At 42.1% G+C, this 25,420-nt stretch overlaps 3 protein-coding genes across 4 annotated transcripts; all 3 read left to right on the plus strand.

Annotated features, from left to right (window-relative positions):
• The first annotated feature begins 721 nt into the window (after window positions 1-721).
• LOC131571687 (post-GPI attachment to proteins factor 4-like) lies at window positions 722-9,262 on the plus strand. The gene is given in 5 exon segments (XM_058824469.1): window positions 722-1,118; window positions 1,121-1,723; window positions 1,726-1,764; window positions 1,767-1,855; window positions 9,236-9,262. Coding segments are annotated over 5 exon segments (1,155 nt in total).
• Window positions 9,263-9,755: 493 nt separating this feature from the next.
• Window positions 9,756-11,110, plus strand: LOC131571457 (large ribosomal subunit protein mL50-like). Of its 2 annotated transcripts, none has more exons than XM_058824174.1 (2): window positions 9,756-9,869; window positions 10,591-11,110. In XM_058824174.1, the coding sequence occupies exons 1-2, from the start codon at window positions 9,781-9,783 to the stop codon at window positions 11,018-11,020; spliced, it is 519 nt and encodes a 172-aa protein (XP_058680157.1). In that variant the 5' UTR covers window positions 9,756-9,780; the 3' UTR covers window positions 11,021-11,110. The 2 variants fall into 2 exon arrangements, with proteins under 2 accessions (XP_058680157.1, XP_058680158.1); XM_058824175.1 differs by having other exon boundaries at window positions 9,781-9,869; window positions 10,621-11,110.
• Window positions 11,111-14,327: 3,217 nt separating this feature from the next.
• RIOK2 (RIO kinase 2) lies at window positions 14,328-24,540 on the plus strand. The gene is made up of 10 exons (XM_058824010.1): window positions 14,328-14,492; window positions 14,983-15,121; window positions 15,687-15,803; window positions 16,617-16,792; window positions 18,338-18,426; window positions 19,558-19,749; window positions 20,134-20,226; window positions 21,175-21,711; window positions 22,612-22,708; window positions 24,290-24,540. Exons 1-10 carry the CDS (start codon window positions 14,427-14,429, stop codon window positions 24,449-24,451), a joined length of 1,668 nt encoding a protein of 555 aa, XP_058679993.1. The 5' UTR covers window positions 14,328-14,426; the 3' UTR covers window positions 24,452-24,540.
• Window positions 24,541-25,420: the final 880 nt, after the last annotated feature.

The following is a 25,420-nucleotide window of genomic DNA, read 5'->3' on the forward strand; positions in this document are numbered from 1 at the left end:
AGAGTCTAGTAAGGAGGAGACATCTGAGAGAAACAGGCACACACATTATCCTTAGCATACATAGACCCATGCTTCAGACTTTGGGGAGGAGAGTGAAAAAAACCACATTTGGAAGTGTGTGAACAGCAACAGGGAAGCATGTATGTCTCCAAAGAGGTAAAAGTTTGTCTCTCCTATATGTGCTAGACTAAGATACAAGAATTCTGGCTTTGCTTTGTGGCTGTGATCTAAACATTATTATGTCACTGTCACCAGAGAGGGGTACCTAACCTTTAACAGAAAGGGATTTCCACACACCCTGCATCCACCTTGCCTGTTGTTACATGTTTGAAGCACAGTAACAAACACACTAAGTCCTTTTGAGCTTGGTTAGATCAGAGTTCCGATGTGCTAAAAAAGCCTTAGGGGTCTATTGCCGGAAATTAATTTTGGCTCATCTGTCCTCAATGTCCCAGGACTATTCTGTGATGCCTCCACCATACAGGATTCCACAGGGGCCTTGTATTTTAGCTTACCCAGAGACTAGTCCCCTGCTTTCTATTTTCTCTGTCAGTTCCTATTTCACTAACCATGCTTTTTCTTCCTTTCTAGCCTTGGACAACCTGTGCAGGTTTGGCAGCAATGGCTCCAGTGGTATCCTGCAGTCCAGGGAGAAGGATGCATTGGAGGTAAAGGATTGAGGGCATGAGCAGTGCAGGAGTGCTCTCTTTCTGCAGTAGTTATGTTCCACCGAGCCTGGCAGCTCTGTGGGAAGTGGTGCCATTGGTCCAGCCCTTTCATTCATCTCCTCACCCTGACTGTGGTGACTTTTGGTGTGCTGGCACCTTTGATCTGCCACCTGCGGTGCTGGCACCTGAACCCCATGAGCCAGGAGTTCCTGGAACAGAACCAGCTGGAGGGCCAGGATGCTCTCCATTACTTTGAGAAGATGCAGATGCCAAATGCCTCCAAGGCCTCTGGCAGTGACACCTTCCAGCCCTTGCTGCTGACCACCATTATCACTGTGCAGAGGCAGAATGTTTTCCACTACATCTTGCAAGTGGCCTCCCATTTCCACTGCCTCCTCCAGAAATGTGGGGCGCATTGCCAGAGCCACCGCATGCTCCTCAGTAACATGGAGGTGGACCCCAGCTGCTGAGCAGCCTCTTTCCTACGGTCAGTCATGACAGAACGGGAGAGAATCCTGACCCCGGCCTGAACCAGTTTGAGAAGGAGAAGCAGGACTACATTTTCTGCCTGGAGCAATCACTGTTGATGTACAGCCCAGAGTACATCCTCTTCATGGAAGATGATGCCGTGCCAGAGGAGGAGATATTTTCTGTCTTGCAGCACCTCTTCTTGGCCCAGTTCTCCAAGCCCTACCTCAGAGACACTCTCTACTTCAAGCTGTACTGTCCTGAGAGGCTCCAGCACTTCATCAACCCTGAGCCCATGAGGATCCTGGAGGGACTGGGCCTGGGCATGTTCCTGGGGCCGGTGCTGAGCTGCGTGTACTGCCGGGCTGTGGGGCGGGCGGGCCCCGGCTGGTGCCTGGTGGCATTCTTCACCCTGTACAGCATGACACTGTCGGAGCTGGTGGGGCAGCACTACGGGCTGGAGCTGCGCCGCCTGCACCCCATGGTCTACAACGTGGCACTGGCCAGTGAGTGCTGCATGCCCGCCATGCTCTTCCCCACTGCCTCCGCCCGCCGGGCCTTGGGATACCTGTGGGGGCTGCACTGCCACAGGGCTTTGCCAAGGACATCGCCCTCTACTCACTGCTGCAGGGCAGGGTGAGAACGTTTTCATGGTGGAGCCCAACCTGGTGCAGCACGTGAGGATGTACTCCAGCCTCCGACTGAACAGCGACCCTGCTGTAAGCTGCTCCTGCCTTGCTGCACAACAACACCCAGCGCACTCACCATGGGGCAGAGGGACAGGTGCAAACTCAGAGTCTGTGCTGCTTGTCTTCACATGGACAAAAATAACTCTCTCTAAAAGTACAAGTTTTCTTAAAAAATCAGCTTTTGTTTATGGAGACCCTATTTAATATGATCTTGGAATTAATGCATCACCATGCAGCACCTGGGAGGGAAGTGAAGGATTCCAGCTTACTCTCCTTAGCCATTCCAAAAGAAAAGCTCTCACACCAACATGCACAGCTTTCCTGCCTACTCTTCCTGGACAGTGGTTACAAAAATCCTCACCTTAGGGCAGCAGCAATGTTGGACAAAGTGAATGTTTCAAATTTAAGCTACTGATGAGGGGAAGGCCTTATTTCCCTGTCCTTACTAAGGTCTTATCTGTGACCTGTCTCCGTTTCAAAGCTGTGGTTTTGAGCAGACCCATCAAAAGCAGAAGTCGTTGCCGGAACTTTCCCACAAATTCTGCCTAGATACTTCAAAGTTTTGAAGTTACTGTCTCCCTATCTGTGCCTTCACCATTCCCACTTCTTTTACTTCAACCAGAGGCTTTTAAAAACAAAACCTCTGCTGCTTCATTAAAGGTCACCTCTGAGAGTAGGGATAGGAAAACAGAATCAGAGCCACTGATGTCACACAGATGGGCTCCAAAGGCACATTTTCATTGATACACAACACACATTCTACACAATGTTTACTGTGTTGGTCAGGGTCATCACTCATTGTTCTGTATCCATTAAAAGAGGTCTTGTCAGCCATTGAGTGAACTTATACATTCAACATGAATTTACCTTGACTTTCCATCAGCACAGAGGCAAAGGAAAGATTCAGTCAGGTGCTGTTGTGCAGGATCCTTGTTCATTCTGGAGCTGTAATTCACAGCTCAGCTGGAGTGGTTCATTCACTACTCCTGGCAGAAAGCAAAATGATGGTGGGAAACAAAGACAGCTGTTCACAAGAGCAAGCAACAATAGCACAGCACATCAAGGGGCTGTCACTCTGACAGTGACCAGTCTCCTGGTTGTTAGGCATCTGGGAGAGGTACTTTGCACCAGGGCTGTGGGCACAGTTAAATAGAAAACCTTGCAACAGACAGGAGATCTCATACTGAATAAAAAAAGGCAAAAATTGGGTGTATCTGATGAATAGCCTACTTTGGCTTTAGTTAGTTTTGAATCAAATTCATTTTGAGGTGGCATCTGGTTGAACAATTTTAAAAACCATATTCCTTGCTTTGGAATGAACCAAGAAAATATTTTTGTTGAATTTAATCAATGGGGGTTGTTTGGTTTTTTCTTTTTGGTAATGGATGGGGTCTGCTTTGAATTTTCTTGTCCCAGCTCTCTCCCAGGTGACTTATGCCTTAAGCTCTTAACAAGTCTGATTGTAGGTGAGAAATACCTAAAGCTCGTGAGAGATGAAACCAAAGAAAATGGCAACCCTCCCTGTATCAGCACGGTGGGCACCAGTTACACAGCACAAAGGCACAGAGCAGGTTATCTGAGAAACAGCATCACAGCAGTGCTTTGCTCTCCACTAATCAGCTGGATACTTTCAGAATATCTTTGGAAATTAGAGGGAGTAAAAACTGCTTGTGGGTTCCATGCCATTCCAAAGGCCCGGCCTTTAGGCCTCCTGGCAAAAGACACCAGGAAAATGGCACAGGCAAAACCACATTTTGTTCCCAGCCACTGGAAGCCCCGGAGATGCCAGGGTAGTCACACGGTGGCAGGTGGGCAAATCTCTCCTCTGGCTTCACGGCCAGTGAAGAGATTTGTAGGGTTTGGGTGTCAGGATTTGAGTGTCACTGTGTATTTATTCCACCAAGTACCTGCTGATACAACCGGTTTCTGGATCTTCAGCTATGAATGTTTCAGAGCTTGCTTTTCTCTCTTTAATGTCCTTGTACTGTAAAAATCCAGGACAGTGCTCTGTTCTTTCCATTCATATTCATTCTTACAAAGAAAATCTCACAGCAAGAAACGGGACAGACAATGCAAAAAGGAAGAGGGGAAAGCAAGCAAGCAAGCAAGCAAGAAGCTGTATCCAGATAATAAATGTTATCTTGTGAGGAAATGATTTATCCATTTGTCTCAAAGTTATTTTCCTGTTTGTCCAGTAGTACTTAATTTGACATTTCAAAAGTCCAGGAGAGGTCAATAATTTCACTAAGCCTCGTAGCTGAAAATTAGGAACATAAATTTGAGGCATCCCTTCTAAACCAGAAGACAATTTTCATGGCATAAGAGGTGACAGAATTTGACTGCGAGACCAAACAATGTGCAGAGGGCCCAGGGCTTGAACTTTCCAGTGTGAGAGTTTCAGATAAACCAGGTGAGAACAAACCCCTTTGTGCAAGAAGCAGGTTAAGAAATTCTTTATGTCCTTCTGGGACAATTTCCTAAAGTACACAACTCACCTTCACAACAGAGGTGCTGCTTTGCTGAGCCTCAGGAAGCTGTTCTGAGTTACTCAGGTACTTGCACAGTGCCCACCCTGCCAATGGAGCATCCCAGGAAAGGGCTCCTGCGGCTGCCTTCCAATCTCCCAGAAGCAGATTGAGTCTTCTTTCTCTTTTCTGTGCTGCATGTTTTACTAGAAATTAGAAGTCAGAGAAGTGCATGTCACACTCAGAACAAAGAATGTGAGGCTACGGTGAATTCTTAATTCCTGTTGGATTCCTGTTGGATTTTGTTCTGCAGTTCAGGCTAAAAATGCAGTATTCAAACCCCAAAAGCCTTTTCCCTCTTTTTTCTGTGAGAGGAGCAGAGCTGAGCTGCCCCATCTCAGACTACAGAAGCTCAAAGCGTGGTATTTACTCCCTGAAATGTGGCCTTAAGAGCTTCATTTCTTTCACTTTAAAACAAGCTTAGTGACTATTTTGAAACAAACAGTATGGATTTGCTTGGGTATTGGTTCGTTCCCAATAGTTCAGAGACTTCTTCAATGCAACAGCTGCTGCTTGCACAAGAGGAGTCTTTCTTGATGGGCCATCAGCAGGACCCAAGGCTTTACTGTCCAAGATAGTTCAGGGGGAGTTATTAACTTAAACAAAAACTACATTTGTTTCCAAAGCATGTCCAACGTAAGCATGACGCAGGCAGAACACAGGGCATAAACTGACAGGTCTGTACTAGATCAGAAGCCCAAGAAGATTTTCGGACTCCAGTAGGCATCAATGTCGTAGTCAGAAGGCACTGAATTTGAAGAGAGAAAAGCCTTCCTTCCTGTGTTGAGGAGCTGTGAATCACCAGATTGGGTATTTCAGCAGCAATTTGGTCTGGATGCAGGCCAAATTTTTTAAAAATGAAGTTATTTACAAGAAAACTTTCTACAAAATAAACAACCTTTCTATAAAAACTCTATTAATAGTCTCTTCTTTCTATGTCCCACTGTTTGTTTTCCTGATTGGCAGATCCATCTTTCCTTACCATATTTGACAAAGAAGGATACTCCCGTGTTCATTCAATGGCACAGATTTTATAATTTTGATCCAACCCCACTCAAAGCAGGTCTTACTAGACCAGATTTCTCAGGCCCTTCTCCAATCAAAATTGAGGCATTTTAACAGGGACCTGAGGTAAAATCAAGCTCTGAGTGCTGGATTTAACCTTGGCTTACTTTTGTATACAGAGGGTACATATTTCACAAAATAAGGAAAGGTAATTTTCTGTGAGAGACAATTGTAGTTACAAAGGCATTGGCAGTTTCTCTCCCAAAGTCAGAGTTTCATTTTGTGTATTTTCACGACAGCTTTACAGACATTGCATATGAATTCAGCAGATGGCAGGGCCTAACATGTGGCTCTGAATAATCTTCAGTAAAACACAAACCTGCCAAAAATGCATGGAGAATTAGGTACTCCATGGTCTGTGCTTCTTCACTGCATGCCTCCATTCTGGAGTAACTTCATTTCCACTGATGATCTGTCCTGACAACTTTGAGAGAATCCACCCCATCAGCCAGTTTATCCATGTACCTACAGGCTAAGGATCAACAACATCAGTGTCCCCTCCCATGACTTTGTTCTTCATGGCAAGCTAGAAATGCCATGTTGGCAGAACCAACATGGAAGCTAGGAACAACAGTGATTTTTAAATGTTGATGAAGAGTTACATTTAATTGTTCTGTTTCTAAGCCTCTGGGCAGCTGTGCCTATCTTCTCTTTGAATTTCTGCCTTGGTGTCCAGTGTTATGGACAGAAACCACATCTACAAATGGTCCTTTCAGCAAGTTTGTCCAGTTCAGACATCTACTGTGGTTTGTGTTTTGCAAACTTAATGCAAATATTAACATGCAGCACCTAATTGTGCTTTTTTTGGAGGGATCATGTACTGCTCAGATAAAGAGATAATAATTAATTAAATGCTTCCCTTCATAGAAGCCAAGTGTTTACCTTTTTGCTTTTTTTAAAACAAAATGTTGGGTTAGTTGTTTGGTTGAATGTAATAAGTGCACTGTGTTCCCCTCATGATGCAAGTTTATTCCTTTGATTGTTTAAGGACACACAAAACCACTGTAAGATATTTTTTAGAGGCACAAGTACCCCCAAAGTATGATTATGTGTCATGGAAGTATGTACTCTTTTCCAGTGTAATTTTAATATCACTGTTATTTCTGCACAGTATGGTCAGTGTGATGGGTCTGCATACTAACAGTGACATCATCTACTATGATTCTTCATTCCATTTTCTGACTTGAAAAGACTCCCATTCCTAAACTAAGTGAAAAAGATCATATCCATTCATCTTTTTACCTCTGTGTTCTCAAATATTCTGTGAGAACCTGTAATCCTGTGCTTGGAGTGCTGGATTGAAGGGTTGGAAGGCCTGGAAAGGCACACACCGGCTATTATCCATCTGGAAATACATTTATGTACTTCTGAAGGGTTAAGAATGCAAGGTGGGCTGCAGGGGATTATTTAAAATGTCTAAATGTCTGACACTGATTTTTTTCAAGAAGACTCCCACAGATTTTCTCTAATAGCCCATGAGGTCATATTGCAGATGACATCAAGAATAAAACACTTCCAAGAACTTCCTTCCTACATCAGCTTCTAACCAAAGCAGGAAAAAAAGGACTCAAACTGACTCTGACTTTGAGGAAGAAGACCACCATTACAGCACCTTCTTTGTCTCAAGAGGGTCTTAGATAAGATATTTAATTTAAAATATTTTTAATCTATATTAGATGCTTCTGTTGTGGTGGAAAAACTTTAATGCACCATGGGGTTTGTCTCTCTGCTAGGATGGGAGAAATGGAATGTAAAGCAAACACTGTAAAGCAGGGAAGGCTTTATGCCCATGTCATGTGCCACAGCTTCCTTCATCAAAAAAACCCACGGATCAGGAGTGCGGGGAATCAGGAGCCCACGCTTACCAAGGAAACCATTGACCGCGGCAACTACGTCCAGATATGGACAACACTGGACAATCCAGATCACAAGAGCTTTTTTTCTATTTTCAGCACATCAGTCTCAGGACATTGTTAGACAATGGAGACAGGATGTTAACAGCCTGCTGATCCACAGGGAATGCCAAGAAGGTGGAGCATTACAGCATAGCATAAAACCATCTCAGCCTAGATTTCAGCCGATCATACATAGAACAACACATATTGACAAGCATTCTATCCAATCTTATAAAACACATGTAATGGTAGTTAAAACAAAGACTGGTTCATAAGAGACAAAGAACAGAGCTCTATTCATGCTAACCTTCTAAAGATATACATTAGATAACCTTGTTGCCATCCATAAGCCAATTCTACAGAGGCCTATTGTTATTTGTCATGTATGCTCTACTGCTTGGGAAACTTTTCTGCTGTATTTGCAATGCTAACAAAACTTCAGTCTGAGGCCTGTTCTTTTTTAGCTATTTCCTAAAATCCCTCTAATTTTATGAATTCCAGCACAGGAGGGGCAGCATGGAGGAAAACAGAGGAGCAGAAGCACAAAGCCTTTGACTGGACTGCACTGTCAGGTCCTTCAGAGGTTTCTCTGCTGACTGGCAGCCTGGCAGGCTCCTCAGGTTTCCTACAAGCACTGACCTTGGCATGCAGCTGCACAAGAGAGGCTCAAGGAGAAAGACAGTGTTGTGGAGAGAGAAATCAGGGTCTCATCTGTCCTTGTCAAGGCCAAAGGGTCACTGCAGCAGCCAAACAAATGGAGAAATGACATCATTCTGCAGGCAAACACTGGGTCTCTCTGCTAAAAACATGCCAATGTCCAAGGTTGCAGAGGGTGATGTTGCTGAGGGTATGACGCTTGCCCAGCAGTCCTTGTGCTATACTTCCCTCCAGGAGTACTGGCCTGCAGGATGGGGAGGAAGAAATTAAAGCAAATAATCAAACCTATAGGCCTAGAGTTGGTGAATGATTGTAGTGTGGATTCATATAAACTGCAATGCTGATACACCATTTATACAGCATCAGTATTTTTCACTAAAAAATTCTGCTAAGCAACTGATGCCTATATGACTTAGATCAAAGTTACAAGGTGCTTATTTAGCTTGAGTTATAAGATACCCATATAACTTGATATATCTGTATGACCTGCTATCAATATAACCTAAATCATGACTTTTTATATATCTATATCACCTGAAACCTATATAACATGAATCGCAGCTTTTTATACCTATATAACCTGAGTCATAACTTTTATATCTATATAACCGGATATAAATAACTTTTTATACCATGTAATGGCTAGTGTATGGTTAACTAGTTGCTTAATACTGAATGGACAAAAAAAAAAAGGAAAAAACCTCACCCCATGGATAGTTTCAGAGACAGATAAGTATAGTACTAATGAAAAATTGGCAAGTGCAAAGTCAATTAGCCACAAAACAAAGAATTTAGGCCAGTTAAGACCAGACAGACCAAGGAACAGCATAACTGTGCATGCTCCAAAGACAAAGCTGAAATGACCCCGTAACTGGGGAGGTGCAAGCACAGTGCAAAACAACTATTTAGAACCCTGAGATCACGCTGTGTCAATTAGTTCTGGCATGTATACGATGATGTTTTAATGACACAGTAACACTAAGCAATAGTTACTATACAAATATACCACAGTACTTGACACAGGCGAGTGAGTTAGGAGAAATCCCCCTCACCTCCAGTACTGCAATAAACAAATACCTGCTCTATAGACACAGGTCTATGTGCTTTTATTTCCAGCCTCTCTTTCAGGCATCACAACAGAGAAGTTTGCATGTCATTGCAATATGGGTGGGTATGTGGAATTTTGGGGAAATTGTCTTGCAGCTGTGCACCCCAATGTGGGCCTTTGGTCTGACAACCATGATTTTCACATGCACATTTTGTTACAGGACATCAGAACTTGCTCCTTCATTTAGCCTGATACTGTAGCATCATGTTTTGCTTTTCCATATACCATCTGGAAAGTATGTTTCCATGCTAGATTTTCCGGTGAGGAAAAGCAGTGTAACACGTAGGAAGTCACCGAAATGGCACCAGCTCCTGATAGAGCTCAAGAAGCATTTGGACGATACCTTCAGGCACATGGTGTGACTTTTGGGAATGGTGCTGTGCCGGCCAGGAGTGGAACTCAATAGTCCTGATGGGTCCCTTACAATTCAGCATATTCTGTGGTTCTGCAAAATTTCAACACCCGGGCATCACTTACAGCTTGTTGTCAGCTTGATTGAATCTCCCTGCTTGTTGATTAGGCCTGAAAGCGCACAAAGACCAAACAGCAAAGAACGCCTTTTCCTAAAGAAATTTCCACACATTCCGTTTCCCAGGGAGGGGGCTGGCTTGAGGGGACGGACTACATTTCCCATGAGGCTGTGCGGGGCGCGGCAGAAATGCGTCACTCGCGGTGGCCGCGGAAGGCGCCCGGCGCGCTTCCAGCATGGCGGCGGTGCGGGCGCTGCGGGTGGCGGCGCGGCAGAGGCCGGGGCTCGGCCCTGCGGGGCTCAGGGCGCTGTGGGGTGGCCGCAGGTACCCGCAGGGCACAGGGTGGCTTCCGGGGGTGGCTTCGGGCCTTGTCCGCATGCTGGGCCTGCACCGGGCCGTGGGTCTGTGGAGGTCATTTAGCCCGGCACCGCCTGAGCAAAGCCCTCAGGGTTTGTCTATGGCTTTGGAATGTCCTTAGGGAAGGAGACTCCACAGGTTCTCTGGGCAAGCAGAGCCCACCGAGGTGCACTGCTGGTGGGGGGGCAGTGCTGCAGGGCTGGAGCCTTTAGAGTTGTTACTGCTTTTGTTAGTAGTGGGAAGTGAGAGATTTCGCGGGAATGAAAAACAGTTCCTCTGTAACATTTTGCGTGAAACCACGCATGGGTTATATTGGGGCATATGAGAAATCAGAATTTTTTACTTAGAAACTAGTACTGATTTTTTTTTTTTACATATGGACAGTGATTTTCTTCTGTAGTTGTGGTTATTTTCTGATATGCTTTTTATTCACAGCAAATTAGAAAACGGAGCTGTAACAGAAAATAAGTAACTAATCTTGTTAAAATGCTGTTTTCACTCAGAGCCATGATAGAAGGTGGGTGGGTGATTGGTCTGCAGAAGTGGCCTGTGCGCGGAGCAGCACTTGGGGAAGGCCTGTGCACTTCTGGCCAATAGACCTGATGAGTCCATGGGATGTGTAGAATGTCTGGATTGAGTGGTTTAAAACACCACGAATACAAAAATGCTCTGATTCTGTCTTGAGTAGCCAGAGGCTGAGAATGTGTTCTGGTGCCAGTAGGAAGGAGGAAAGAGAAGTGGAAGCAGACGGAGCAGTTCTTGAGAAGGAGGAGAGGAGCGAGCCCAGCCTGATGCACTCCCCGCCCTGCCGCCGGAGCTACATTCCGCCCGAAAACCTGCAGAGCTGCCTCGAGTCCCACGTCAGGGAGGTCTTTGGGCCCTCTGTTCCCGAGGACTGGCAGCAGGCTCCCCTGCAGGAGAAGAGGCTGAAGCACCGCCTGCTGGCCCGGCTGGCCACAGAGCTGGGACATGCCGTCCCCAACTCGCAGCTGCACCGCATGCGCTGCGCTGCGGACGTGCTGGGCTTCTACCGCACCCCTGTGAGGGACAGCACCAAGATCGATGAACTCACGGCTGCAGAGCTGCCCCTGAACCTGAAAATCATCTGGCAGCAGTGAGTGCCCCCCATGCAGCATCCCTGTGCCTGGCTGGTGCTGCAGGGCAGCAGCAGAGCTTTCTGGCTGGGGTGAGATCTGTGAATTTCAGTAATAAAGGTTCACTGAGCTGTGCTCAGGTTTGGCTGTTCCTGCTGTGCTCTTTTTTTTCCTGCAGACCAGTTCTTGTGAGGGGCAGCGTGGGCACTGCCCCTGCCCTTGCCCTGCTGCTGGGCACTGACAGGAACCAGTGAGGATCAACAAGGCGGCCATTTCCACAGTTTCTACTCTGCACCTCTGTATTGGTTTTGGCTGAGGTGGAGTTAATTTTGTTCCCAGGGGCTGTTATGGGGCTGTATTTTTGACCTGTGCTGAACTCAGGGCTGATAATACAGAGATGTTTTTGCTATTGCTGAGCAGGGCTTGCACAAAGCCAAGGCCTTTCCTGTTATTCTTTCTGCCACACAGTTGAGGGGATTGGGGGTACATGGAAGGGGACACAGCCAGGACAGGTGACCCAGAATGACCCAAGGGATATTCCAGACCATATGGCATCAGGCTCAGTGTATAAAAAAATGGGGGAAGAAGGAAGCAGAGGACATGTGGAGTGATGGCATTTGTCCTTTCAAGTCACTGAGATGTGCAGTGGCACCCTGCTCTGCTGGAGGTGCTGAACACCAGCCTGGTCATGGGAAGCAGGGTATTCCTTATTTTGCTTTGCTTGTGTGTGCAGCCTTTGCTTCCTGTAATTAACTGTCCTTACCCCAATGCACGACTTTCAAAGCTTTTACCTTTCTGATTCTCAGGACCATGGCAGTGTGCTTCCCACTGCTCACACTGTGGCTCACAGATGTCTTCTGCTTTCCTTCTGTTTCGCTGCTGTGAAAGCCAACGCCTGTGTGGCCACTCTGGGAATGCGCTTGGCAAGCACTGGAGCACAGATTCCAAGCTCTGGAATGTTTTTTCCAGGACTGATGAATGGCACTGTAGCTGTCTGCCTGCCTGGATTTCTTTATACTGTTCCTGGTTGGCCCAGATCTGGGTGTCAAAGCAATTGAAGGAGTTGCCAGCAGGACTGATGAGGATTAGTCTGTACTAGCCTTCAGGATGCTGTGATCTTTCCATTTCCCTTTCTCAAAAGGAAAAAACAAACAAAATATGAAAATTTGTTCAATTGACCTGTTTCATATCTTACTATATGTCAACAAGAGCTCTCATGGACTGAAACACTCAACAAAGTCAAAATTTATGATTTCTTTCCAGAATATGAAGTTTGGTGGGCTTTATAACACACAATTCAGTTGAGTTTTATTTCTGCTTTTCCTTATATTTACTTTCATTGAAAGCATCAGAACACTGCATAATTGCAGTACAGTGTTGCCTAAGTAATCCATGAATTTGTGGAACATGCCGCCAGACTTTACAACTTTACATCCCTGAGTTGTGGATCAGGGATACATTTTCCTTAAGCACCCAGACAATTTCTACATAAAGGAAAAAGTAACCATTTAATTCTTGTCTCTGGAGATCAGCTGTCTGCTTTTAGCTTTTTGTTTTTTTGGTGTTCGGGGTTTTTTTTCACAAATTCATACAGAAATTCCTGTACATGAAAGAGCAGTTTATATTTTAATCTTTACAAAAGTGCAATCACAGAAAGCATAACAAATCTTCATGAAATTCTGAAGCAGAAAACGGTAAGTATTTCGCATAGCATTTTCTATTTCTAGAATGCTGTTAGTAAGTCTGACTCTAATGATTGGGTCTCCTCTTCCTGGAGATTTCATGCCCTTAGAGAAAGACAGATCCCTGGAGAATAATTTATATCTACATAATTGTGGATTCTTTGGGGCTCTTTTTGCTTCTGTTGGCAAATGGAACAGTGAAATATGAGGAACACAGAATTTACTAACTGGTTCTTTAGGCAGTCAGATTATTAAGGAAAATATAGACAAAGGTCATAAATTCATAATGGAAAGCTGGACAAGGACACCAAGCCCCAAGTCTTTATTTCCCTGTCTCCTGAAGCTGGAAGTTTCTTTCTTCCCCTGCTAACCAGGTGGCAAAATCCGCTCCAGAATCAGTAACAGGATCTTTTCAGTTCATGGTCTAGAATCAGAGCAAGGCAGAAAAGCCGAGGATTCTTAAAAAAAAAAAAAAAAAAAAAAAAAAAAAAAAAAAAAAACAGTAAAGAGTAGAAAAAAATGGTCTTCATTTGCTGATAGGTGCCTGGAAAAGGGTAATGCTTGTTTTGTGTCAGCTGGGTGAGGAATTGGGACAAAATCAAAGTACTTTGGAGGATGCAGTTCAGCCTGTTTCCTGTTGTGCATCCATGAAATGGATTCATCTGAGAGTACTGACCATGGCATTAGCACTTGATAAAAACAAAGACAGATAGATAAAATTAACTTTGCCTTTAATCTGTAGCAATTAGTCTCTAAAATTTACAGGCCACAATAAAGGATGGAAATTTATTGAGCAAACATATTGCCTACAAGGGATGTAAGACTCAGAGATCACAGATAGTAAATATGGGTCTTTGTTCACAGTATGTGCACCCGCTGGGGCTGTCTTCTGCTCTTTGGAATGCTTTTTTTTTTTTTTTTTTTGGTTTTTTTTTTTTTTTTTTTGTTTTTTTGGTTTTTTTTTTTCTTTTTTCAAGATAACACAGCTGAACACAGATGGCTGGCTGAGAGAAATGAAAATGATCTTGCCTTCTTATTTTCATATCGACAACAGTGGGGGGAAAAGAGGAAAAAACATGGGAGAGCAAGAAATGTGCCAGATAAGGTTCTAGTATGTTAACGTGAAGGAAACTGCAACAAGTGTTGACAATTTTGGCATTCAGAACTTGCTTTCACAGGGGTCTATGTGACGGAACGCGAACCTTCTTCACTTTCTTCTGGTGAAATACTCGCTATGAAGTGTAAATGAAGACCAAAGAGCTTTTCGCTACATTAGCTTGCCAAAACGTCTGGATTTGTGTTTAAATAGGTTGGCAGCACCGGGTTATCCCCCGGAGAAGACAGCTCTTTCCCAGCAACACCAACCGCGCCGCTCCCGGGCATTCCACACAGTCCCGCAGCGTCACGTGACAAGCTTGAAGCGCTCCACGGGAACAGGTCCTGGCAGCTGCACGGGTGTCCCAAAACACTCCCCCTCGGCAGCGAGGCACGGAAGGGGGTCCCGCCGAGCTCGGAGCTGAGTTTCTCTGCGTTTCGGGTCGGGTTCCCGGCTCGGTGGCGGGCGGAGCGCGGCGGGACCCGGTGGAGCGCGGCAGCGCGCGCAGCTGCCAGGACCTGGCCAAGCGCTGCTGCGCATGCGCGGCCCGTGATCGTGCTTCTCGTCCGCCGCATCTTTCTCCTCATCCTTTTCCTGATCTTTTTCCTTATTTTCCTCTTTTCCCCGTCCCTGCACCTCTGCCGGTGCGGCCATGGGGAAGTTGAACGTGGTGATGCTGCGGTACCTGTCCCGGGAGCACTTCAGGGTGCTGACCGCGGTGAGCGGGCCGGGGCGGGCCTGTGGTGCCTCCGCTGGGGCTCCGTGCTGGCCTCTTGTGGGGAGGGCCCAGTTCGGGCCGGTGTCTCCTTCGGCCCCCCGGCTGGGGGGAATCGGGAGACACAGGGAGTTGTTGGGGATGCTTGGGAAGTCCCCCGGGGATGCCCGGCTGATCGCAGACCCATCACGGTGAGACAGCGTCCCAGCGTCTCTTTCTCGCTGCTCCCCGTGACTGGGACTGAAATCTAATTAGCCGCTCGTGTCGTGGCTGGCACTGAAGAACTTCCCCGGGTGGGTTGTACCTAGGCTGCCAAGGAGCAGTGAAGCAAGTGGAAAGGTTTGTTAAGGCTTAAAACGTAGAAAGTTAAGTCTTAAACTCTGTAGTCTTTAAAAATTGCCTGTTTGAAAAGAGATTTTACTCTTGAGCTGGATCTGTACTTCATTGTACTTCAACACAGTGCTGAAAAATATGTTTTTAATTACTCTTTTAGGTGGAAATGGGCATGAAGAACCATGAAATAGTTCCTGCTAGCTTAATTGCTTCCATTGCCAGCCTTAAACACGGTGGCTGTAATAAAATTTTGAGAGAGCTGGCGAAGCACAAACTTCTGGCTTACGAACGAACTAAAAGTAAGTTTGAATTTTTGTTGGACTCCCTTTCTTATCTTGTCCCCAGTCCCTCACAGTGGCACCTGCCGAACAGGTTGGGATGTAGGAGTGCCCAGCATGTTTGCTTTGCCTTCTCTTGGACTCAGCCTGGAAATGTGCGTTTGTGCAGCACCAGATGCTGTGTCTGCTTGTATCTTTAGAAGTAAGAGACAGAAAAAAGATGAACAGTTAACTTTCTTTTTTGCTCAGAATAAGGTAAAAAGAATCTTCACTTGAAGCAGTATTTGTTATGTGACAAGGTGGTGCAGGTCTTTCCCTATTCCCTTCAGCCTTTTAGTTGGATCTGGCCCTACAAACACAGTGGGGATGTCTGTGTTCTCCCTTTTATCCCAGTTCTTCTGAGGATTGAAGGATTGCTCCAATCCAATTTAAATGTTTCACCATTCAGTCAAATGGGGGTGGTAAGAGCCAAGGGGTGAAATATTACTTGGGTGCTGTGTACTGCAAGAAACAAGACTAAACTGACATTTATTTTAAATGGTATGTGTGCATAACAAGGAGTGAAATGTGTTTTCTTTTTACCCAGCTGTCCAGGGTTATCGGTTAACTAATGCAGGATATGATTACCTGGCTCTGAAAACTCTCTCTTCCCGACAAGTCATCAGTTCTGTGGGGAACCAGATGGGTGTTGGCAAAGAATCAGGTAAAGTAAAATAACATTTTTTAAAATTTTTTAAAGCAAACACATCTGTAATACTGCAAATATTTTGCTAGAAGCTAGGGGAGTTTTCCTCTGGGTAGGCGATCAGTTAATCTGTCAGACACCAAGATGTATTTGAACAGAGCATGTTCAAGTACTCTGTGAGGCTTCTGGCTGCATTTGAGTATTTTTTAACAACAGTGTAATTTCATTTTGCCCAATTTGTTTGTTTCTTAGTTCATTATTTCAAAAGGTACTTTGCAGGCGGATGCTGCTTGTGTTGTGCTTTGTGAAGAGTTTCAAACCATTTAACAAAAAGATAATTTCAGCTTTTTCGTGCCACTTAAAGATAAGGTAGTAAAGTAAAATAGGCTCAAAACTATTGGAATGCTATCTTGGTTCCTGCTATGTTCATGTAGTTTGACACAGAATGTGACTTTTGTAGTTGGAGAAGGGGATTATTTGGGACAAATACTAGAAATTAAGTTTAGGGTATTTGTTAACACAAAATTAAGTGTCTGGTCCCTTGGGTTGTCTGTCTGTTGCTCAGGAAAGAAAAGCTCTTCCAGGATGTAGTTAAAAGCACCAGACCACTGAAAGATACTTCAGATCCCATCAGCATTTCTTCTACTGGAGTACCTTGAACTCTTTAACAGTAATTTCTTCATGTTCAAACGCTGTATAATTCACTGCCTTTGCTAAAACTTGTAGGTCAGAAAGGGTGAGGAGTGAGGTAACAATCTTTCACTGCCCTTTTTCATCTGGCTTGTTAGATATGATTAATTTCTTAGATCTGTGCTGTGACATATTTTCTAGATATTTATATTGTTGCCAACGAAGAGGAGCAACAGTTTGCACTGAAATTGCACCGGCTGGGGAGAACCTCCTTTCGCAACCTGAAAAACAAACGTGACTACCACAAGCACAGGCACAAAATGTCCTGGCTGTACCTGTCCCGGATAGCAGCAATGAAGGAGTTTGCCTACATGAAGGTAGATGGTCATTCACACAGAGCCAGCAATGGTGGGACAGGCTGGAAGATGCTTCTCAGGCTGTCTTTTGATCACTTTGTGTTCACAGTACTGGCAGGATTTATGCTTCATTTTATCTCTCCCTTCATGGACTTAAAGTATACATTTCAGAAAGTTTCAATGCAACATGCTTTGTACACTTCCCAATGCCAAAATTAAGCTTTGCCATTGAAATCACATGGAACAGATTCAGGTATCATGAGAGAATTTCAAATTAATGATGTTATTTATGGATAGATAATCTATATATCACCAGTTCTGCAGTTTTTCCTGCAAAATTTATTGCATAAACCGGGAAGCGCTTGTCGTTTCTTAAAATTAACCTGTTTTTTATTTTACCAAGCTTTCACTTGTTGCTGTGCTGTTGAGGGAGACCTTCCACATCAAAACTAGGGTTTTGATCTAAAAAGGCACACTTAGTTCTGTGCTGTGAGAAAAGATTTCATTATATTGCTAATCCTGAATTCTGTGGTTTTTTTACCTTCTTCAAAAATCCACAGATATTGTATAGTGATGAAAGATGATAGCTGAAAACTAATTACTAATAAAAACCTAGTTTTTGTTTCTCCCTTTTGTGTTATTCAAGAGTAATATTTACATGAAATTATTTTCTTGTTCCTGTAAATAAAGAACCATGATTAATTGTCTCAGTGGCCTCCACAGAGAGAGAAAGAACTAACACCATCATTTAGATCTTCTCTCCAGGTGGTCCAGCTGGTAAAACCTTATGTGGTCAGAACTTGTAGGAATGTTATTGTGGGGGTCAGGTTCCCTGAGCAGAGGACTGGAAGAGGTTTAATTGAGTGCTGAAAAGAAGAAATACTTAAGTAACAGATACTGTGTTTATGTTGCTTTAACTTAGGACTCTCTAGAAAAGTTCACTGGTAACAACAGAATGAGTAAAAATAGAATAAACTCATAAAAAAGTTGAGTAAATCCAATGAATGACTAAATTAGTGCTAGAAAATGCAAACAGGAGAGCTTCAAAATATTATGACATATCTTTGGTTAATCTTAGTGTGGTATAAAGCTGATTATTACTGTTTAGGAATGAACTTGTGTTCACATACACAAACAAACACATACTTGTATTTACAGCAACTGAGTATAGATTGGCTAATCAGGCAGGAGTGTATTGGCAGCAGCTTAGTGTGGAATTCTTTTCTAACGCCAAGCACCCCATTTCCTATTTCTACTACTGATTCCACAGGCTAATGTACCAGGTGAGGTTGTGTCATTTCTCCAGTTTGTTATGATTTTCTTCTAGATGCATGATAATTAAACTGTAGGCAGTGCATTCAGTGTCTAAACTTCTGAATTTTATTGTCTTTGCAGTGGGAGGTCCAGTGGCTGTGAGGCTGTTTTCCTTCCTAGGCATGTGATTTGGGCAATATTTGCTGCTATCACAGTGATATGTACAGCTTACCTTAGGTGTTGGTTTGTCAATATGTGTAATGTTTCCTTAACAATTTAATTTTAATTTTTCATTGTGTTGTCTCTTTCCAGGCTTTGCACGACAGAGAATTTCCTGTTCCGAAGCCCATAGACTACAACAGGCATGCAGTTGTTATGGAACTTGTTGATGGATATCCTTTGTAAGTAGTGAAAGCTTGAATCCTCTGTGTTACAGAGACCCTGGCAACCTTAGGAAAAGTAGCAGGGTTAGGGTTTTTTCTTGTTTTCTACAGAGAAATTGCACATTCTGTATGTTACTTTGTATATAGAGTATTAATATCCCTTTTGTTCTGATCTCCACTTTATGATCCTTGCTCTGTTAATACAGATGAGTTTGTAACTCAGTTCTGCACTGTTTATAACAGACTACCATGTCTAATTTGGTTTTGCACCTTTGAGAAAGATTATTTTGCTTGAGCTTTTCAACCTCTAGAAACATTAAATATTATTGAGGTTTTTAGGTGAAGTGTTGGTTTGGATTTGAGTGCAAAAGCATTCAAAACCAAAACCTGTCTCTTTCATACAATAACCCAGGTGTAATCCAGAGATTTAAAGTTTCTAGTTACAGAATAAACAGGTCCATTGTCTTGTATAGGATTCAAGATCTTAAGTTTAATCAAAAGGGAATTAATTCCAAAGTAAAATAGTAGAAGAATAATGTGGAAAAGACTTCTCACCCTCATTTGTTAAATAATTCCACATCCATTGTGTAAACAGAACACTTCAAGTTCCTTGTGGCAGTCTGCAGTGGAAGTTTAATTTTTCTTCTTTTCCTAACATAATCTAGAAAATCTGATTTTGTGTAAGAATCAGATTCTTATGCGCCATTTGAATTTCAGCGTAAAAAGATTTAGCTCCTACTGACACGATTAGATTACCTAAAACAGGAGAAACATATAAGTTTGCTGATCCATTATTTACATAATGCATTATGACAGCCGTGCTCAGTGGGAGACAGTGAGTGAGTTCAGGTGAGGTTTAGCCTTGATTTAAGGAGGTATTTTCTCCTCTTGAGGACAGAGAGGCAGTGGCACAAGTTGCTTGGGAAGGTTTCACTGTCTCTCTCCATTCCCAGAAGTTTTCTATCCCAACCAGACAGAGACCTGAGCAGTCTGGTCTCTCTCTTTCAGGAGAATGCTGGACCAGAGACCTGAGGGCCCTTTTAATTTGAATTACTCTGGCATTCTGTCAAATGTATTTCATATACTTTATCTGTATTTTTAAATGAAGTCTTTCAAGGTTGAGATTATTAATTTTACTTAACTTTTCAGGTGCCAGGTGCGCCAAATTGAAGATCCAGCTGCGGTCTACAGTGAGTTAATGGACCTGATTGTAAAACTTGCCAATCATGGTCTGATCCATGGGGATTTCAATGAGTTTAATCTCATCTTGGATAATAACGACCATGCCACTTTGATTGATTTCCCTCAGATGATGTCAACATCGCATGCAAATGCTGAATGGTAGGTTTAGATCCAAAGATGTTTTCCAGGTGAATTGACAAATGCTGATGAAAGCAAACAGTCAACCATAACTTGTTTCCATGAGTCTTCTGCTGAAGAGAAGACATTTTCTATGAGTGTTGTGATGCAGCACAAGTAATGTTCCAAACAAAGAATGAGTAGAAATGTCTCTGCAGAATAAATATGTGATTAGTTCCTTCTCAGAGATAATATTGTTTGGTTTAGTGACACTCAGAAATGAATTGTATCCTGTTTCCCTTTATAGCCTTTTGGCTTGAGATCACTCATGGAAATAATTTTCAAATAAAACCATGTTGGAAAAATGCTTGTTGTTGCAGTAGACTTCACTTATTTTTTGTTTGTACAATTCTGTACTTTTTACAGGTATTTTAACAGAGATGTTAACTGTATTAAGGAGTTCTTCAAGAAACGCTTCAACTATGAGAGTGAGCTCTTCCCAACTTTCAAAGACATCAGGTGGAAATGACCAGATGAATTTGAGTTCTACTTATGGCACTAGTGTTGGTATTCTGAGAAAAGTGAATTCCTGTGAGAGATGCCTGTGGGAGAAACTAAAAAAAAATAGGCCCGACTATATAATTTTAAGTTACATTTTTCTCATTTCTATTGTGTTTTCCTCAAAGTTACTGTAAGTGGTTTTCAAGTGTGCTTTAAAATCCTCTGCTGCCTTGTCTTTCTGCAACCAAGGAAGAGAGGTCAACCTGAAAGCTTGATCCAAATGATGAATGTCCAGGAAATTTTAACAGTGATGCAGAATCAGACTGTTTGATTTTAATTAACAGTTAAATAATCTAATATATTGAAGATTAATTTGGGTTTCTGTTTCAAAATTATTTTAAATGCTTGTAAATAGAGTGGCTACTTCCTTAGGGATTATTACATTTAAACTTCCTAGAGTCTTTTGCTCCTTCTGAAAAGTAAAATTACTTTTCACTTATTTTAAGACTGAAACTTACACTGAAACTGTGTAGAGACTGAAACTGTTAAAATGAAAACTGTTTTATTTCATTCTGAGCACTTTTCCTAAGGATTTCTACACTTTAATCAGCCTTTGTATGTCAGACCCTTTAGTATTCTGTTTGTTTAAGCATGAACATAAACCAAAATGTTATTCCTGCTAAAGTAGAACAATTTCCTGAAAAAAACCCCAAGCAACTATAAATGCAGGTTATGGAGATGCAGTCATCTTCTGGAGGAGTTTTCTTCTCTTGAATTACATTCTAAGTTAATATTTCACCTAAAGCTCAGCACCACCATGTATTTTGTGTGATTCAACAGTGTATCTTTTTTGTTAATAGTGGGTAATTTTAGTCTAGCTTAGTTAGCATTTTAAGCCCAAAATGTAGTATATTGGTAACTTGGCTTATTAAATTTAGCTTAAAAGAAAACATTCTTTTTCCACAGGAGAGAATGTTCTCTTGATAAAGAGATTGCTGCCAGTGGCTGTGCAAAGGAGATGCAGGAAGATGGTGAACTGCTTTACCCCACGGGTTCTGATGAGGATGACAATACAGAGATGTTAGAACTTCCAGAGGATGCTGAGAAAGGGCTCAGCTTCTTCAGCAGAAATGAACAGAACAGTGAAGACTTCACATGTGAAGTGGGTGATTTCTCTGAAAGCAGAGCCTCTGACAGCACTGCAAGTAGCAGTGAGGAGGAGGCTGATACAGCTAAAAGCAGGGAAAATATGCAAAGACTAAATATGGCAGAGTTGAGTTCAGCCTTGGAAGAAAACGAAGGGCCAGCTGTGCCTTGGAAGTCCAGTGAAGGTGCTGAGAGTTCTGCAATTACTTCTTTTAAGGGCAAAAGACTAACTGAAAATGCTGCTGAACTGGAAGATCAGGCAGGTCAAGGAGGGTGCCATGAGGCTAAGGAGAATGAAGAGGAATGCCCTGAGCTGGTCAACTCATCAGCTTTAAATGAGGAATTCAGTCATTACAGGTAAAGATTCATTTACTGTCTTGAAGTCTCACCCTTTCCTTGCCTCCCCAAAGTAGCTCAAGAAGGACTGCTCTTCAGCTGCCCTTGTTTAAACTGAAGACTAAAAATTAAATTTATTTTGAAAATGTACCAATAAATACCCTTCCTATTGGTGGTGTGGTTGTCCACCTCTGTTGTATTTATCTAATGAGAAAACAAGTTTTGAATTTCAAAGACCAACCTATTTTCTGTGGTGGATTTTTTCCCCTTTTTCTTCATTTCAGCTAATATTGATAATGAAGGAGTTTGTGGTGTTAAAATACTACTTCTAAATAACTTCCCTGACGAAGTTTATAATTCAAATACTTTGTGTCAAAGGCAAATGTTCTGCTATTCACTCAGCTGAAGTTATCAAGAACAAGCTGTTTGGAGTGTTTGATTCAAATATATTGTATTGTATGTTGTTCCAGCTTTTAATTCCTTTCCTGACATACTTAGAAATTCCTGCTTGCCTTCACACTAACCCCTTGTGTGTGAAATTATATTTCTTGAGTTTGCCAGCCCACCATGTATGTGGATGCAGAAATCATACTCCTCCTCATTTGTTTTTGCTTTTCAATTAAATACCATCAAAACATTCTGCAGGATCTGAAGTGTTTTAGTGCCCTGGGGTTTCTCTTCTGGTGCTTGATACTTACATGGCTGTTATGCAACAAATTCTTCTTTCACAAAGTGCCTGTCTTGAACAACCAGTGTTAATGTTTAAACTGGTTGTTTAAACATGTAATGTTTAAAACTTGCGTGTTTTGTAGCAAGTTTTCAAGTTGTAGCCCAGAAAGTGAAGACTCAAACAGGGTGCTCATAAAAGCAAAGGTGTGCTTATCTTGCTCATGGGATAATACATTGATTTTTGTGTTTCAGTAATGAGGAGTGTATTGTTCCCATTGCTGGGCACAGGACAAGGACTAAGAGCATCACATCAATCAGAAGTGTTGGGAGCTGTTCAACTATTCCTCCGGTAAATATTATTTTGTTATGTTGTCATCTAGTTTACCCTCAGACCACCTTAAATTGCGCATAACTGTTAGCCCCTGTTTCTGAAATTCTTCTCTGGCATGAATCATCTTTAAAAACAGTTACCATCTACCTCTCCAGTGTCTATCTCCATTCCCACAGAAAAATAGGACTGATACCGTTGTAACTGCTTACAGGGAGTGCTTTCCAGCACTCTTCTTCATATTTTGATTTTTGGTCTCTCACTGAAGCTCCATATCAACACTAACAACTCTTATTTACCCAATAACTAATTTATATTAATAAATGTTAATGTACTAACAGCATCAGTTCATTGATTTTTGTTGCTAGCGACAATTAATATTATTTCTTTTGAATGTGGATCCTTGAGTCTAGATTTAATTTTGGCTTTCTCACCTCTCTTTTTAGAGATTTCTTCAGATTCTTTTCTGAAAGATTTCTGTGAACTTGCCATCAACAGAGATCTCTTTGGCAATTTGAATTTGACCTTCTAAATTACATAAATCAGGGCATTTTCAGCAGAATTTAATGTGCTTTTCTTTAACTCCAGAGCAGGCAGTAGGTGATAGGTCTACTTGGTATTAGGAATTTTGGAACACATGTAGGATGTGATGGTGGAAAGACTGATGAGTCTTTACACCAAGTGCTGCAGTTCAGCAATAGAATTTGGTGAAATTACATTAGATTACATGTGATAATGGTATCTGCCTTGCAGAATTTATTCTAGCGGGTTTCCAGCAAGAATTGACTCCACCATGATTGAATAGATGAAAATAATTTGATGTCTCTTTTTCATCCAAGAAAAAATACGCAAGTGTGCACTTGGCATCAGTCCCAACTTGAGCTGGGACCATGCCAAAATCTGCAAAATCATGGCTTTGTTTTTGTTGTGGGCAGATATTGCCATCACAATGGAGAGCAGAACTCAGAATGAGCCACAGTGCAAGTAACAGATGAGATTTCATGGAACTACTCCACCTTGTTGGAATGGGAAAACCTGGAGGAGGAGCTATAAATCACTAATTCCCCTTCTCCCTTAGCCACACTTGTGTTACAGAGTTGTTGTTTTCCCTTAGAATCAGTCATATTTTTGTAATCTAAACTCCAGAATAACCAGGGTGCTAAAGAAACAAGCACAAACCAAACAATTACTGCTGGGCATGGAATGATCTGCAGTATAATCAACTTTTACATTTTTGTGTAAGGCCTGTGTTCTGCACTGAGAGGTGTGGGTCCTTTAGCATCTCAGTGGGAACACACTTGAAGATTAACTTCAAAATTATAAATATATTTAAAATTCTATTTTTTATAATAAAGACTATCAGAGCACACACACAGCACTCCGTGCAGACCTTGTCCATAGCAGAGGATCTCCTTTTTCAGTCAGTTGAACTGTTTTATGATTTTCTTACAAGGAAAGAACTCTGTTCATTTCTACAGTCAAGGTGAAAATCATGAATCATGAATGTTCATGCTGGTCCTGAAAAAATTCTGACATCATGTCATGTCATTCTGCTAAATGATTTAAAGAAGTTTTGATGACAAATTGCCTGTTTCTTTGTAGGAGCTTGTGAAACAGAAGATAAAGCGTCAGCTGACCAAGCAGCAGAAATCTGCTCTGAAACAACGGCTGCAAAAAGGGGAGGCAAATATTTACACCAAGCAGCGTCGAGAAAATATGCACAACATTAAGTCAAGCTTGGATGCAGCCAATTTCTGGGGATAATTTATTAAAGCTCCTGTGGAACATGAGGAATGTATACAGCTAATTTACCAATAATTCTTTTATGTAAAGGAGCAATCTCTGCTATGCAAACCAGATGTTTTTCTGGGAGTTAATAAATCTCATTCTCATTCCTGTGACTTTGACTGGGAGGTTGTGTTATGTGTTTCTGGTCAAAACTGTTGATTCTAATTTACATTATATCAGTAGTATTGATTAAGATTATGACAGGAATTTCCAGTAGTGTTTTGTCTTAACTGAGTTGTGGTGTCTTTGTTGTGCAGAGGCACAAAAAGCCTTTTTCTTCAACTGTAGATGCACAATTATTTCCATAAATGTAAAATGGAAATAGTTTTTGCTAAGTTAGTGACAGGTGACATTACCTTCTTTTAGCTTTTTTTCCAAAACTTGGGAACTTAGTTGTAACAATTCCATTGGCTGATTCCATTGGCTGAAATAATCATTTAGTGCACAATGCGCCTTGTCTGCTGGAGCTTAGAAACATAAATAGTAGAAATCATTAAAATATTTATTGGCACAAGCACATTTTGAAGTGCTGTTCTACAAAACAATACTGAAGCACAAAAAATCCTACTGCCATCCAATTACTTTATTCTAAAGATTAAAGTAGCTACAGTAGATATAAAAAGTTAATCTTAAAATAATAATGAAATACAGCTGACAGAGATCTCTAAAAGCAGTATAGAATTTTTTCAATATTTTGCTTGGCAGAGTGTTCATCCCTCATACGTCTCTGTCATTTGCACAGAGTGCTATCTCAACACGATTCCATTAATATTTCTGTTTTAATCATCAGTACTGGCAGAGCTGACCAACAGGAATTTAGTCTCATTTGTGTATCCATTCTGATTAGTTTTGGAGTTGTTTGGTTGATGGTTTGTTGTTTTCTGTTTTTTTAATATGCATGTTAATATTATTATTCATGTAATATTTAATATTCTTTTTTTTTTT

This window comes from Ammospiza caudacuta, chromosome Z, assembly GCF_027887145.1.
Source record: "Ammospiza caudacuta isolate bAmmCau1 chromosome Z, bAmmCau1.pri, whole genome shotgun sequence".
Classification (NCBI taxonomy): domain Eukaryota; kingdom Metazoa; phylum Chordata; class Aves; order Passeriformes; family Passerellidae; genus Ammospiza; species Ammospiza caudacuta.